The 15812-nt window shown below is 40.6% G+C and overlaps 1 protein-coding gene across 5 annotated transcripts in view; it reads right to left on the bottom strand.

The window, feature by feature from the left end:
* The window catches only part of ZFYVE16 (zinc finger FYVE-type containing 16), a 35554-nt gene that overhangs the window by 8080 nt on the left and 11662 nt on the right, over positions 1-15812 (bottom strand). For 4 of the 5 annotated variants that reach the window (XR_012648816.1, XM_075019479.1, XM_075019480.1 and 1 more), the window contains exons 4-11: positions 9966-10062; positions 8294-8470; positions 7315-7466; positions 4891-5269; positions 4245-4367; positions 3996-4151; positions 3150-3374; positions 1258-1340 (exon numbers count right to left, since the gene is read on the bottom strand). Coding sequence is in view for 4 of the 5 variants with exons in the window: in XM_075019479.1 (XP_074875580.1) it covers positions 1258-1340; positions 3150-3374; positions 3996-4151; positions 4245-4367; positions 4891-5269; positions 7315-7466; positions 8294-8470; positions 9966-10062 (1392 nt within the window). In the remaining variant the exon portion in view is untranslated. The remainder of the gene's footprint in view (positions 1-1257; positions 1341-3149; positions 3375-3995; positions 4152-4244; positions 4368-4890; positions 5270-7314; positions 7467-8293; positions 8471-9965; positions 10063-15812) is intronic. The other variant, XM_075019478.1, reaches the window with a different exon arrangement.

Genomic DNA, 15812 nt, shown 5'->3' with positions numbered 1-15812 from the left:
TGTCCTTCGCCTCCATCATTTACCACTACCTCAGTCACTTGTGTGGTACAAGATTTTATATGATCTTTAAATGAGGATTTGCACCACAGGGAGTTAAAAATGTAACATCAAGAGAACATTCTGCAGTCATCTTAAAAAGATTAAAACTCCTGCTGCATCAAAAGACGTAGTCCTGCCAAGGAGCACATATTCCCACTGCCTGCTTCAAGCTGACACTACAAACACAGCTATGAAGGAGAATCAGAGTAACTCAAATTCAGCTGAAAATAAACTCCATAGAAGCTCGCTTTATCAGCAGCACAACATTAAGATTCCTCGAAGTCTGAAGATGCAATTCCGCACTGGTACTGGCACTTCACCAATCAGACAGGGAGCTGGCTCATGGAATTAAAATGTAAGATTCCTCCATCAAGAAAAAAACATGCTATTTTTCAGATGGTGCAACTCCTCTGATTGATTCCTTATGTAGTGATATGGACATCAACAGTGGGAGAAAAGAAAGAGGGGCCAAAGAGTGTAGTTTCATCTCAGCTGTAATGGTCTCTAGACTCTTCGGAGAGAATTTTGCAATCATCTAAATAATACATGCAATTCTTTCCATAGCCTTACAGCACTTTTCATCATGGCATTAAGGATACGTTCTATATAAGTATTAGATGAAGAACGCTACTGGTCAGGAATACAGGCTTACTGGAAGTTTAAATCAAATTATTTGGGTGACAAGAGGAAAAACCTCCTCAGGCAATGGCATAAATTCCAGACTTCACTTACTCTGATGATTTTGCCAAAAACTTCTTCACATAAGACAGTCAGACTGTGTAGCTCTGGGAAGGTTGTGTGACGAACTAATTACTATTACAGTTAGACCACAGCATCTGTCTGTCAAGTCTTCCTTCACATTTAAAAAATGGTCAGACTTAAGACTAGAATTCCCACACCACACCAATGCTTGGAAGAGAAAAATGCAACTGAACAATGACTACTATAAGCTTCTATGTAAATGTCAACAGTTTTCTCATTCATTTAAAGCCATTTCTTACTACCAGAACTAATATGTAACAAATAACAAGAAAGATACAGCTTTCCTAACTCACTTGCACTCATTTGTAAGAAAGTTTCAAGTCAGGTATGAAGAACAAAAATATTAGCTCTTTATCTTTGCCAAAAATAACTCTGCTTTCAAGAATCAGAGTTTTGAGGATATTTTACATAATCTAAATTACAACAGGAAGGGAAAAGAATAAAACATTTACTCACAACAAGTAGATTCATAATTGTTTGTCCAATCTCTCCAAAGAGTGGCTTCCGGTCCCTGAAACTTACTACAGAAGTTGGATATGCTAGAGTCAGGGAAGAAAAAAAGAAAAGGTCACATTTACCTGTGAACAACTGTAAAACTTGCTAATCCAAGTACTTATTTTTATTTTCAGCTATAGCCTACGTTTCTTAATCTCAGTATCAGACCAGCCAAAGGAACTAGAGCCCCTGTCTAATTCTGTCATGGACTGTCCTTTGGCCCACTGCATGGCTTCCCCAGCCATGGTTAAATCCTACTGCAATGTCATTGCATGGAGTTACTCTCCTAGTGGCAGTAATTTTGTGGCAGAGATTTTTTGCTGCTTTCATATGCTCTGCCAGCTATGTTTCTTGCAATAGGTGATCTGGATGGAAACATCCTGGGTTCAGTCTTTGGATCACCAGCTGCAGTAGGGGTTGCAAGGCTTCGTAGATGCTTGAATAAGAATACCATACAGGTTAACATCTGCTTCTATGTTAATGCTATAACACAAAGTAAAGTATCACTTAGTATTGATAAGCAAGAATAGAGTGAGGGAGGATATTCATACAATGTAACGTGCTTTAAGAGGCCCCTGGCTGCAATGGGAAATACATGCAGATGGAAATTAGCGAAGGCATTAACATGCAGGAGACCACAGACCACAGTATGAAGCCATATGAAAACAGAACAGGTAGCATAGCAAAGTCAGGGTTGTGAGGTCAAGGATGCAAAGTTGGTTTAAAAAAAAAAAAAAAAAGTAGCTTGGTAAGCGAAGTAAGAATGACAAAGAAGCTACCACCCTGGACAGCACACAGACAGAAGCCTGGCCAGTAGAAATCTGCTATTGACTCAAGAAATCCATAAACAAGCAAGTGATACATATTTATGGACTTGCAGCTTCTAGAATGGTAGGCTTATTTATCAAAAATGCATTCAGGTCAGGAAAGTTGTGTATGACATGTTTTTGAAATCCATTCCACTTAAGCAACTGCTGTGCGCAGCACCTTATCTGAACTCCTGCTCTAAATCCTAAGTAAGCAGCAGTGCAACAGGAAGCAAAACAGCACCTATATCACTAAATTAAATGTCTGCACTATTCAAGCAAGTACACAAGAACTCTAGAAAGCATTAAGAGCAGTATCTACTTTCAGGTCTTGCTCAAGCTAGCTTTATCTGTTCTTCAAGGCAATGGGACTCTGCATAAACACTTTCGTTTGGTGGGACTGGAGCAGCGTCAATGTAAATCTCATTGGGAGAGCAGAAAATGCTCCCATCAGCCTGCAACAGACTGTGGAAGGTAATTCCCACATGGAGGTTGTGTCACTGCACAACCTCTGGTGGTGCACAATTACATGCTCTTCATCTATCTTACTTTGAAAGAATGCCTCCTGCATTTTTACAGCCCTAGAGATTTCAAATGTATTAATTTGTAAGTTATTGTTGTAAGCAATGAATACCTTTATTCATTTAATGAAGCAGTAATATTTTGCCAATATACTCTATTTCAGTAATTTAATTCAAAATCCCAATTTGTCAGAGTTGTAAATTGGGTTTGTGAAATTCCCTTCAAACCTTTCTCCCATGACAACAAAAGTTAGGTATTTTGATACTTTATTACTGTCAGTTTTGGTTTCTTAGCTTTCTTATCAGCTAAGAAGAGGAAAAAAAAATTAAGGGAGTCTAGCAGGACAATGTAAATTCCCAAGTGCCTCAATAGGTTGGTTCCTGTGTATGAAACAAACATCAGTCTTACACAAGTGTAATAAAAAATACTGCAAATATGATTTTAAATATTTTGCTTGTCTAAAAATCTCGTAAAATTCCCTTTGGAAAATACATTTATGCAGCTATTTAAAGTGTTAAAACTTACCCCCATATTCTGCTCCCATTCTCAACATTAAACGGATTGGAAAAACTTTTGCCCAGGGTATTTCCAGCTTATGGATGAGAATGCCAAAAAGAAAAGGGTTTTCTGGTAGAATTTGATCTTCAAGTTTCTGAAAACTTGGTGAAACAAACAGGAATCCTCCATGCTCTTTGTTACTGAGAAAGTTTTCAGTAAAAGTGATGTTTTCCATGTTTCTTATTAATTTTCCTGTAGAAAGAGGGACAGAGAGTCTTTGCACACCTGGAGACGTAATACATTAGTGTCAAGAAAACTACTCCAACCAGTGGTCTCCTACAGACTTGTCAGCCATGTGGTGTATTTCACATCTTCCTGAAAGTCTGACAGACATCTAAACCCATAGACTAAGTGCTCTATATTTATTAACTAAGTGAACTTGAATATGAAATGAAGTTTTTCCAAACAAATACCAAAAACCCTAGAGTGTACAATGTTTTGGCACACACCAATTGATGAACTTTGATTAACAGACCTCAAATATTTATATACATAAGAGTATTGTACTTCTACAAATAAAGTTCCAGATGTCCTAAACTCAAGGACTTACACCCAGAATCTCCAACACAGTATAAATGAAGAACAACAAAAAAACCCCTGCAAACAGGATGTTTACAGAAGTACATGAAACAAAGAAACTTAGATTTTTTTGTCTTCCTGTTATTTAGAACCCAAGGCTAACACTGCAGGGTTTTTAAACAGAATCATTAGATACCTACAAAAACCACAAGAAAAACTATGTATCAACTTCCAGCTTTAAAGATCAGCAAGAAGATATTACAATGTAAGAAGTTAGACATTAAAATTACATACCTTTCATTGCATCCTTATAGATGTCAATAAATAATCTGAATACTTCACTAGGAAAAATCTCTTCATCTGGCAAACACTGCAACAGAATGATAATTTCTGCCTGACCCAAACCATGTAGTCCATTTGTTGAGAAGTACCAGCACTTTTCTGAAGAATCTTTAATTAAAAAGATAGATACCATAGCAATGCTGCTTTACAGTCTGAAAAAGGAAGCTGGATTTAATGGAAAAGAAAATGTGCACTACTTACAAGTTATTAGCTTGACATTTACAAGCAAGTTTGCATTTAGGATAAAAGTTAATGGATTAGGACTTCCTTCCACAAGAAGCAAGGTGACCTGTTGGTGAGATGGATGTTCTTCCACTAGACGATCTACAGAAATTAACACCTCATTCAGTTCAACATGTCAGCCAACTATCTAAAACAAGAATTACAGATCACAGTATCTGGAAGGCTGTCCCATCCTCCTCTCTTAAGAGGGTGGTAATTATTCTCAAGCTTAGAATAGCTAACTATCAACCAATGAACAGCTTACCCTAAGATTCAAGGAACATATAAAAATAACGCAGTAACTTTTAACAAAGGTGCAAACTAGGGCTACCATTCATTTGGTAATTACTGACTAATTGCATATGCTGTCTCCTCATCCATATACTGGTACTGTTAGTTACCATCAATAAGCACAGTCACTACTAAAATGCATTTAAGTGATGAAGTACTCTCTTCATAACATATTGATCTTGGATAATTAAAAATGCATTATTAACAACAATCCAATGTGCAGCAATTAATGAGAGATCAGAATTGTATTAAAATACAAATTATATACACACAAGTTCATATTTAGAAATCTTGCATCAGGTGATTAAATTTTAACAATTTTCTCAAATTTTACCTTTTCCTTTTTCACCCACTGCAAGCAAAAGTGGTGGCAGTTTATCATCATCAGGAACAAGGCTGATCTCTTTACGAACACAGTTTTCAACACCACACAGTGCTCTGCAACTTGAAGGGCTAACGGGGACACCACTTGTAGTCTGATCAACTGAACTGGAACTAGTCTTCTCAGCTTCTGCAGTAGGAGAGCATTCTTTAGTTTCCAGAGCTACAGATTTATACCTATGTACCACCTCACTCTGGCCTGGAACAGACTGCTGTGCATCATCTGAAGACACAGAAGGACATGGTTTCTCCACTCTTGTAACAGTACCAATTTCTTCCTTCAGTTTTGGATCTACATCAGTTAGTATGTCATCTTCCACTGTGATGGCAGCCTATGAAGAAGAAAAAAAAAAAATCTACACTCTTGTCTCACAACAAGCTGAAATTTCATTACTAGCATTCTAGAAGCAAAAAGAGAAAGAAATCTATCACAAATACTAAGAATGCATTTCCTCTAACCAAGAAGAAAACCACCAAATCTCTCCTGGATCTTTTTTTTTTTTTTTTTCCCCCTTCCATTTGTAGGAGTTACATTAGGTGAAGATGCATCATTAATTTGTTTGTTCGGTAACATGAAATTCATATCAGAGCACTGCAGATTGGTCATTTTAGCATACAACAGTCAGATGTAACACAATCAACAATAAACCAAGTACTCCTCCAACAATCTGGTTAGTATTACTGTTTCCACACTCACCAGCTACTGAACCTTGTTATCATTGTAATTTGCCGTCATTGGGATCAGCAGTTCAGTACTGAAAGTGTATTTATTTCTATTTTGACGCTATGTAATAATAGCAGAGTCTAGTTTTTTTACCATCTGATTCATTTCTAGTTTGGAGTCAAACCTATGCTGCTGCCCCAGTGAAATGGATATGACAAGCTACGAGTATAGGCACATTAGGATATGAGCTGCCATAAAAAAAAACCCCAAAACAAATCAAGAGGTGCACTATCACCTTTCAAGTGTGTTAGACTTGCATCCTGTCTCAATAGGGAAGACATTTCATTGCAACAAGAAAAAAAGCTAACAACTCTATGCTTGCCCTGTAATAGTTCTCCTGGTATGCCATCAGCTTCCAGCAAATTCTCTGTTTAGAGGATACATGTATCAGAAAAACAAAAAGACACCAGTACCCAAAATATCATCCCACAAACACAGAAAAAACATGACTAAACCGGCCTCTAACAGATTTTCTCCCCACAAATTTGCTTGCCGGTGTTTCATATCACTTTACATTTTTAACCTTCATAGTATCCTGTGTCAGCATGTTCAGGATTATGTGTTACCTAGTAAAGTACATCCTTTGCTTTAGAGCTGCAGTATGGTGGTTTTGTTTGAGCTTCTGAAGCTGCATACAAGAACCACCAACTAATTGCTTCCCACTCACTTTGTCCATGCTGCTTTTAATTTTAGACATTGCTTATGTTTTGCACGTGAAAACATCCTACTCTTTCCCAAAACCATAAGACAGGCTATACCTTTTGATTACTGCAACTTACTGGAGTCCTTCCTTCTTCAAAGAAGTCCCATTTACTACTATCCCTTCTTCATGAATTAAGGCTGATTTACATGCTGTACACCTGGTAACTGTTCAGATCCTCCATATACAAATAATAATGACCTGGTCTGGTCGTTAGCTTTACTGATTTGTTTTAAAAAAACCCTCTTGAACACTGTTAGAATCATCGAATTTGTTACTGCTTGAGACAGCACTTCAGAGCTATGTTTTGTTTTAAAAAGACTACATCTGAGGAATCTCTCCAAATCTTTCGACAGCAAACTTGACAACAAAAGTCCAAAGAAGTGGTGCAAGTGCAACTAGTTCAACATCATGAATATGATCTATTATTAAAAAAAACAATCCCCCTCTCAGTTCAATATTAGTTCACATTGGAAGTAACACAGAGATTTTGCTGCACCCTGTAGTGTCGTATTCTAGGGCATTATGCAACTTCTACTTAGTCTAATCCAACAGGCAAACTATAGCAAGCCACTGGAAAAAAAACACACAAACTTCTACTATAAGCATGTTGTTAATGACAGGTTTCAGAACTATGGCTGAAGTTACCTTCATAAAAGTAGTTAATCAAAGGCTGTGTAGAAAAAAACTTCTTTTGGAAAAATTTCTGCCATACCATTTTTAAAGTTCACATACACCCCAAACCAAACATGGTTTCTTTTGAAGTATGGTCTACAGAATATTTCAGTCCAAGGACTTCACAGCCACCCACACAAAAATAAATAAAATATTGGCTCAAATTCCAAACACTGTGAAGCAAAAGTCTTACTATGGTATGTAAGGGCCCCATCAATAGCAAGCAAAGGTATTTCAAGAGGCAATTCATGCACCTATACACACTTCTTAATTCATACCATATGCATCTCTGGCAAGTCAGGGTTTACTGGACTGAAGTCCTGTGACAACCTCTTTGCTCCAGAAGAAAGTTTTATTGTATCTGCCACTTCACCATTTGGCAAAATACCATCTGCAAACCAAACTCTCCTCTGTTCTTTGGGGCACAGCCCTAGGACAGATTAAGAAAACAACACTGGCTTCATATTGTTGTACTGTTCTAACAGCTGAAAGGGATAAAAATTAAGCCCCTTCTCCCCCCAAATATATAGAGAATCTGTTTACTGGAACGAAGCACAGGTAGACAGTTTGACATCAGCCAGTCTCCAGTGAGGCAAATACATGCAAAAAAAATTGCATACTTAGAGGGAGCTGCCGTGCTATAGTTATATTTATCAGTTCCTATATGAGGAAGGCTACTTCCTCAATCATCCCTCTGTAGTAAGAGAGACATGCGTATCACAACTAAAAGATGAAATACAGTCTAAAAAAGTTAGCTTATTGCTTTGTTTAAAAATATATTTTCATTGAAGGAGGTCAGGTTTAATAACAGTGGAACAAAGACACTACTTAGCCACTAATCATTCGTATTTACACAGAGAATGAACCCCTATTGCTCTCTCTAGCAACTTTTTCCTCAACAACAAGTTTTTGTTTTTACTGTAAGACTGGCAGTTGCAACACAAGCCAGAGATCTCCTAAGCTATATAAAAATGATGAAAGTAATATTTACATACACAAAAAATTACAATACAACAGGGGGGACAATGAAAAAACTAACATCCACATTTCATAAATGGAGACTTAAGACAGACTTGGTCAAGCTCATACATGGCATCAAAATTGGGAACTAAAAGTAACTTTCCAGTGTCCCAGTTCACAGAGTTTCCATTTCCCACAAAAATATCACTATGCCAAGTAAGTATCCATGGTGCGATAAACAACTCTCTCCAAAGATACTCTGAAAGTATTAGATATATTATACTATATTTAGCATACCTTCAACACGAGGTTGTTTAAGTACTGAGATAGGTAACAATGCAGAAGGTGAAGGAGAGCGAGCACTACCAGACATCTGGGCTTCCTCCAAAGGTGGAACAACAGAAGAACACTCAGAGGAGATACTGGACTTGGGGACAGTACCAGTTGGACTCATCATCCTTTCAAATGCCTGTGCTAAAAAAACATAAGTAGTGTTTAAGATCTCACAATTGATTAAATTTCATTTGCAGTGCAGTATTATGGGTGGTTTGTTGTTTGGTTTTTGTTTGGTTGGTTTTTTTTCAAGAGCAGTGCACAGTTTGTGAGCTAGTTATGAAAAATGAACACCCAAGCTACTGTACAGAAGAAAATGTAGATGCCTTGATGTTCTACCTCCACATCTGCCTAATTTGTTCCTAAGAGAAACAGACCTCCTTGTACCTCTTGCTACTGTTGCAGTGACTACATTGAACCATATGATCCCTGTACCTTGGTGCAAATACATATATCACATTTATCAAGTCAAATTCCATGCAGGCTGCCGTGGTTTAACCCCAGCCAGCACCTAAGCACCACGCAGTCGCTCACTCACTCCCCCCCATCCAGTGGGATGGGGGAGAAAATCGGGAAAAAGAAGTAAAACTCGTGGGTTGAGATAAGAACGGTTTAATAGAACAGAAAAGAAGAAACTAATAATGATAACGATAACACTAATAAAATGACAACAGTAGTAATAAAAGGATTGGAATGTACAAATGATGTGCAGGGCAATTGCTCACCATCCATTGACCAACACCCAGCCAGTCCTCCAGCAGCGATTCCCTGCCCCCACTTCCCAGTTCCTATACTAGATGGGATGTCCCATGGTATGGAATACACTGTTGGCCAGTTTGGGTCAGGTGCCCTGGCTGTGTCCTGTGCCAGCTTCTTGTGCCCCTCCAGCTTTCTCGCTGGCTGGGCATGAGAAGCTGAAAAATCTTGGACTTAGTCTAAACACTACTTAGCAACAACTGAAAACATCAGTGTTATCAACATTCTTTGCATACTAAACTCAAAATATAGCACTGGACCAGCTACCAGGAAGACAGTTAACTCTATCCCAGCTGAAACCAGGACACAGGTGGTGTATTAAAAGTCTGGTATGTTTTCAACTTGTTATTTAAATATTAATAATCAGGACCTCAATTTTTTCTCCTGATGTTTCCAGAAGCATCCATGCTTAGCTTTCAGTTAAGAAAAGTTTATCTTATGATTCAATTACTGTATCACTGTTAGGTGAGTTATAAAAATATCAGGACGGAAAGCTACATAAAATGGGCAAATAACTTGTGAGAATGAGCAGGGGTATGGCCTTTAAACATGTAGAAGGCTACTGTGGAGGGACGATCACTTTTTCCAGACTCTTGCTACAGATAACCCAACAGCATAACTTTACATTTAGTCCTACGGAATTCAAACTTTTTTTTTTTTTAATAAAAAATAACCAGCTTGCTACTCAAAGTTTAAAATAAGGACTGAAATCCAACTAAGAGGTAAAATTATTCTCTTCTTCCCTCCACATCAGAAATAGGAAAACATACACCAATTAAAGTAGTGAAGCTTCCCCAAAAGAACAAAGGTTAACAGAGATGTTAGCTGTACCTATTCTTCCTTTAATGATTACTGCAATTACCAAAAAAACCCTTTTTACCTTTATTAATATGATCATAACAGCCAGTACAGACTCTTGCTTCCTTCTCCATGTACTGTAGTTTGCACTTGCGTTTGCAACAGCCACCACAAAAAACCTGAACCAGAAAAATATAGAATTAAATATTACAGTCAAAAATCCCAGCATTTCCTGAATTAATTTCCTATTATTATTTACCTCTTTTACTAAAACAGACTGCATTACATAAAGCATGCATACACATTTTTGGAAGTAGGGAAGGAGAAAAGGAGCTTTGGCATATGTATCTTACAATACATTTCTGTTTGGGGAAAAGGGGAAGTACTAGACTAAAAAAGGCTTTTCTCAAAAAGGCTTTTACTGCATCCAGCTCTGGGGTCCCCAACACAAGACAGACAGGCACCTGTTGGAGCAGGTCCAGAGGAGGGCCACAAAAATGGTCAGAGGGATGGAATAGCTCTCCTATGAGGAAAGGCTGAGAGTTGGGGTTGCTCACTGTCGTGGTTTAACCCCAGCCAGCAACTACGCACCACGCAGCCGCTCACTCACTCCCCCCCCACCCAGTGGGATGGGTGAGCAAATCGGGAAAAGAAGTAGAACTCGTGGGTTGAGACAAGAATGGTTTAATTGAATAGAAAAAGAAGAAACTAATAATGATAATGATAACACTAATAAAATGACAACAGTAATAACAAAAGGACTGGAATAGACAAATGATGCACAGTGCGATTGCTCACCACCTGCTGATCAACACCCAGTTCGTCCCTGAGAGGTGATCTCCCTGCCCCCACTCCCCCCAGTTTATATACTGGGCATGACATCACATGGTATGGAATACACCGCTGGCCAGTTTGGGTCAGGTGCCCTGGCTGTGTCCTGTGCCAACTTCTTGTGCCCCTCCAGCTTTCTCGCTGGCTGGGCATGAGAAGCTGAAAAATCTTGGACTTAGTCTAAACACTACTTAGCAACAACTGAAAACATAAGTGTTATCAACATTCTTTGCATACTGAACTCAAAACATAGCACTGGACCAGCTACTAGGAAGACAATTAACTCTATTCCAGCTGAAACCAGGACACTCACCGTGAAGAACAGGAGGATCCTGGGAGAACTTATTGTGGCTTTTACATATATAAAGGGGGCTTATAAGACAGGTGGAGAGAGCCTTTCTACCAGGGCCTGTAGTTACAGGACAAAGGCAACAGTTTTAAACTCAAAGAGGGTAGATTTCCATTGGATAAAAGGAACAATTTTTTTACAATGAGGGTGGTGAGACAGAGGAACAGGCTGCACAGAGAAGTTGTGGATGCCCCATCCCTGGAAGTGTTCAAGGTCAGATTGGACAGGGCTCTGAGCAACCTGACCTAGTTGAGAGATGTACTTGCCTACAGAAGGAATGTTGGACTTGATTTTTAAAGGTGCCTTCCAACCCAAAGTACTCTACGATGCTATGATTAAGAACCTCAAAAGCTCCATAATTTGGGCCAAACTTGTGGTGGGTTGGCCCTGGCTGGATGCCAGGTGCCCATCAAAGGTGCTCTATCACTCCCCCCTCCTCAGCTGGACAGGGGAGAGAAAATATTAACAAAAGGCTTGTGGGCCAAGATAAGGACAAGGAGAGATCATCCCCATGACTGTCATGGGCAAAACAGACTCGACTTGGGGAAAATTAACTTAATCTATTACCAATCAAACCACAGCAGCGTAACAAGAAATTAAACCAAATCTTAAAACACCCTCCCCTCCGCCCCTTCACTTCTTCTTGGGCACAGCTTCACTCCCAATTTTCTCTACCTCCTTCCCCCCAGCAGCACTGGGGGATGGGGAATGGGGGCTGTGGTCAGTTCATCACACATTGTCTCTGCTGCTCCTTCCTCCTCAAGGGCAGGACTCCTCACACTCTTGTCCTGCTCCAGCGTGGGGTCCCTCCCACAGGAGACAGTCGTTCATGAACTTCTCCAATGTGGGTCCTTCCCATGGGCTGCAGTTCTTCACAAACTGCTCCAGCGTGGGTCCCCTGTGGGGTCACAAGTCCTGCCAGCAAACCTGCTCCAGCGTAGGCTCCTCTCTCCAAAGGGCCACAGGTCCTGCCAGGACCCTGCTCCAGTGGGGGCTTCCCACAGGGTCACAGCCTCCTTCGGGCATCCCCCTGCTCTGGCAGGGGGTCCTCCACAGGCTGCAGGGAGACAGCCTGCCTCACCATGGTCTTCTCTATGGGCTGCAGGGGAATCTCTGCTCCAGCACCTGGAGCACCTCCTCCCCTTCTTCTGCACTGACCTTAGGGTCTGCAGGGTTGTTGCTCTCACATATTCTCAATCCTCTCTCCAGAAGCAGTTTCTGTTCCACAGCAACTTTTTTCCCCTTCTTAGATCTGTTATCCCAGAGGCACTACCATCGCCACTGATGAGCTCAGCCTTTGCCAGCAGCAGGTCTGTCTTGGAGCTGGCTGGCATTGGCTCTGTCGGACATAAGGGAAGCTTCTAGCAGCTTCTCACAGAAGCCACCGCTGTAGCACCCTTGCTACCAAAATGTTGCCACAGAAACCCAATACAAAACTACAAAGTCTGCTTTCGATGAGGGGTTCTTCCTATCCTGTTCCCCAGGACTGTACCACAACCTATCCATAGTGTAAGCTTTTGAGATTTGTCGGATATTTCTGTTGGACCAAAGCAATCCTTAGGTATCTACAAACCAACCTTCCACACATGACCAGGAACACCCACATCACACAGTCAAGCACTCAGCTCTTCCCAATACTGTCTCAGATTCAGCTATGAAACAGAACCTAAAATTTCTTGCTGTGAGCAGATCTAATCACGTAAGGCCAGGTGCCCAAAAAATAGGCAAAATGGGATTTTTAAAAATTGTTGTTTAAGATCATAGCTGGAAGCAGCTGGTATACAATTGCACAGTGATTAGAAAACTCTTCCAAGAAATACACTTGATTCTAAACTCTCTGCAGCCTAATATTCAAGCCTGTATCTTAATCTCTTGTGAAGAAACCTTCAGAAAAAATCCCCAAACCCACAATACGTACACAACAAAGAGCAGCACCAAGAAGGACACAAGTGTTACATTAAAAATCTTATATGGAGTGATGAAAAGAATTTCAGGTTGCACAGCCTGTTCCCAAATTCACTCCTACTTCTGTTAATCCTGTAACTATTTTACATTAAACAACAGTGATAAGAACAAGGACTGAACCCAGAATTGGGTCAGATTTGCTTTACTGCTTTGGTATTGTCTCTGAAGATAACTGTTGCAATTTACCATTATGATTCAGGTAATGGTTAAAACGATCTAGTCTCATACCAGCAAAGAGCCATTCCTTATCCACTGACCTTGCAGCACTGTGAGCTGCACCAAGTCTCTCCCTAACAAGCATTACCAGTTTGTCATGAAATTCCAATTTGCCTCCACTGTCTAAGCCAGAGTGTCATGAAATGGAGTGGTTTGGACCACTTAAAGAATCATTTCCAATGGTACTGGCAAAAGAAAAATTATTTAGTAGGAATTTATATAAAAGTGTGGCTTCACAGAATTTGATGGCAAGGTTCACTCTATTACTTAATAAACGGATGAAATGCACACAGGAAAATTAAGTTAGAATCAGACTAAAATCAGGTATACAGAGACTGAAAATGCAGTAAGTTAAAAAACCCCAGATATATACAAAGAAAAATCAAGTTAGAATTGATTTCTCATGATTTGTACAAAGATCAGGAATGTAAAAAGGGTAAGGGAGACCCTCCCATTGAATCATGAGGTTCAGAGAAGACCCCCTTGTTTTCTAAACTCCTGTTGGAGTCTAGGTACGGCTAGATCGACTCCTAGTCCCAGACTTGGTTAACAGTTTATATCTAAAGGAATTATGAGTCTAATAACAGCCTGAGATTCATTCACAGTTGAATAAAGTTTAAGCAATTTAAGTATAGATTTAAAAAGCAGTAGCTTGTAATATACTTGCTGTAGAATATTAAGGTTAGTACACACACATGCATAAAGGCACTAAGAGATATACATAAAAGCAAGCAAAAGAGATATACCTGTTAAAAAATCCCCTCAAGTTCAGTGAAAACATTCATGTCGAATGCTTTGGCTTCCTTCTCAAGGGGGGAAGGGTCGAGCCTCAAGGAACAGAGAGTATCAGCCCAGTCTTGTCAGCTTTCAGCGACAGACCTCTGATCTTCACAAACAGAAAAGTCTGCAAGCTCCAAGAGGCTCAGAGGGAGATGCCGGTCACAGCCCACTGCGGTCTAGGAGAGCTCAAAGGGTCTCAGTACCGCTGCTTATAGGTTCGTGAGATGATTGGCTTTAGTCATCAGCAAATTACTGGGATTCCATCTGCGCTGGTATCATTTCATGTGAGTTACAATTCAGATAAGGAAGACTCCAGGACTGTCAGAGAAGGACTTAAAATTCAGATACAGGATGCTCCAAGGTTGTCAGGGGAGGACTGGGATGTCTCAAGGTTGCTAAGAGAGAACTAGTTATCTCTACTTTCGGGGTTTTTTTGTTGTTTTTGTCAGACAGCAGGAGTCCTTGAGACAGCCTGCATGACTCCCTGTCTTCACTGTGTGAGAGTCCCTGGTACGGTCAAGGGAGTCTTAACCGCCCGACTCATTACACTTATGCTAAGGCCTAGCAAGACTTCCTGAGTTCGTAAATCAGCCCATAAAGGGAGAAAGAAATGCACCACCACACAGAGGCCACTGCTTCCCAAGCTATCTACCAATGCTGGCTCAGGAGCTATGTTGGCTAAATAGGTTCCCCAACTCTGTCAGGAATAGTAAGCATATTTGCCTTCAGGTTACTAGCTCCCTTCACCAAAATATTTTAAAAGCTTGCTGAAGACTGCTTTGAAAGAACAGAATATGCTCTTATACTCCAACAGGATATATATCCTGCCTATTTTTAAGCAGATATGGGGGAAAAAAATGCATCCCTAGCCTGGACTACACCTGCACAATCCCACTGTTGTGGTTTAACCCTGGCCAGCAACTAAGCACCATGCAGCCGTTCGCGCACTTACCCCCCACCCAGTGGGATGGGGGAGAGAATCGGGGGCGGGGGGGAAGTAATACTCATGGGTTGAGATAAGAAGAGTTTAACAGAACAGAAAGGAATAATAACAATAAAATGACAATAATAATAGTAAAATAATTGGGATATACAATTGATTCTGGTTGAGCTAGGAAGAAGGGTACCACAACAAGAGACAAACACCTAAATAAAGAAACTGTGAAGTTGCTTGGCCTCACAAGTGCTGCAGATGGGAGAGAAAGCAGGAGCCACTAACCTCACACCTCCCTCCAGTACAGAAGCCAGAATTCACAAGTGTTGCCATTTTCACTGATAAAAAAGCTGTAGGACCACATGAAAACTAGACAATCACCTTCCAGATTAGTCCACAGAGGACAACTGTGAATTCCTACCAGTTTCTCCTCCTGGCTAGGTGGTTGAAAACACAACAATACACAACATGCCCACAAGGAATGTTTTTGGGTTTTTTTCTTTTTAAAGACAAGAAGTACTAATAAAAAGACAAAAAGTCTTACGAGGCAGAAAGTTAAGCTGTTGCGCCCTCAGAAAAGCTATGACATTGTTATGGGTTTGTGTGGAGCGGGGTTTTTTTTGGTAGCAGGGTAGGGGGCCGCAGGGCCAGCTCCTGAGAGAAGCTGCCAGAAGCCTCCCCGGCTCCGAGTCGGGTCCGCCGCTGGCCAAGGCCGAGCCCGTCAGCGATGGCGGGAGCCCTCTGGGAGAACAGGTTGAAGAAGGGGAACCTGCAGCGGGGGAGGAGAGCGGGATGTGAGAGAAAGCCCTGTGCAGGCAGCACGGTCAGCGAGGAAGGAGGGGAGGGGAGGAGGT

The sequence above is a fragment of the Buteo buteo genome, chromosome Z (assembly GCF_964188355.1).
Source record: "Buteo buteo chromosome Z, bButBut1.hap1.1, whole genome shotgun sequence".
Taxonomy (NCBI): domain Eukaryota; kingdom Metazoa; phylum Chordata; class Aves; order Accipitriformes; family Accipitridae; genus Buteo; species Buteo buteo.
This window is presented reverse-complemented; position numbering and strand designations above follow the sequence as displayed.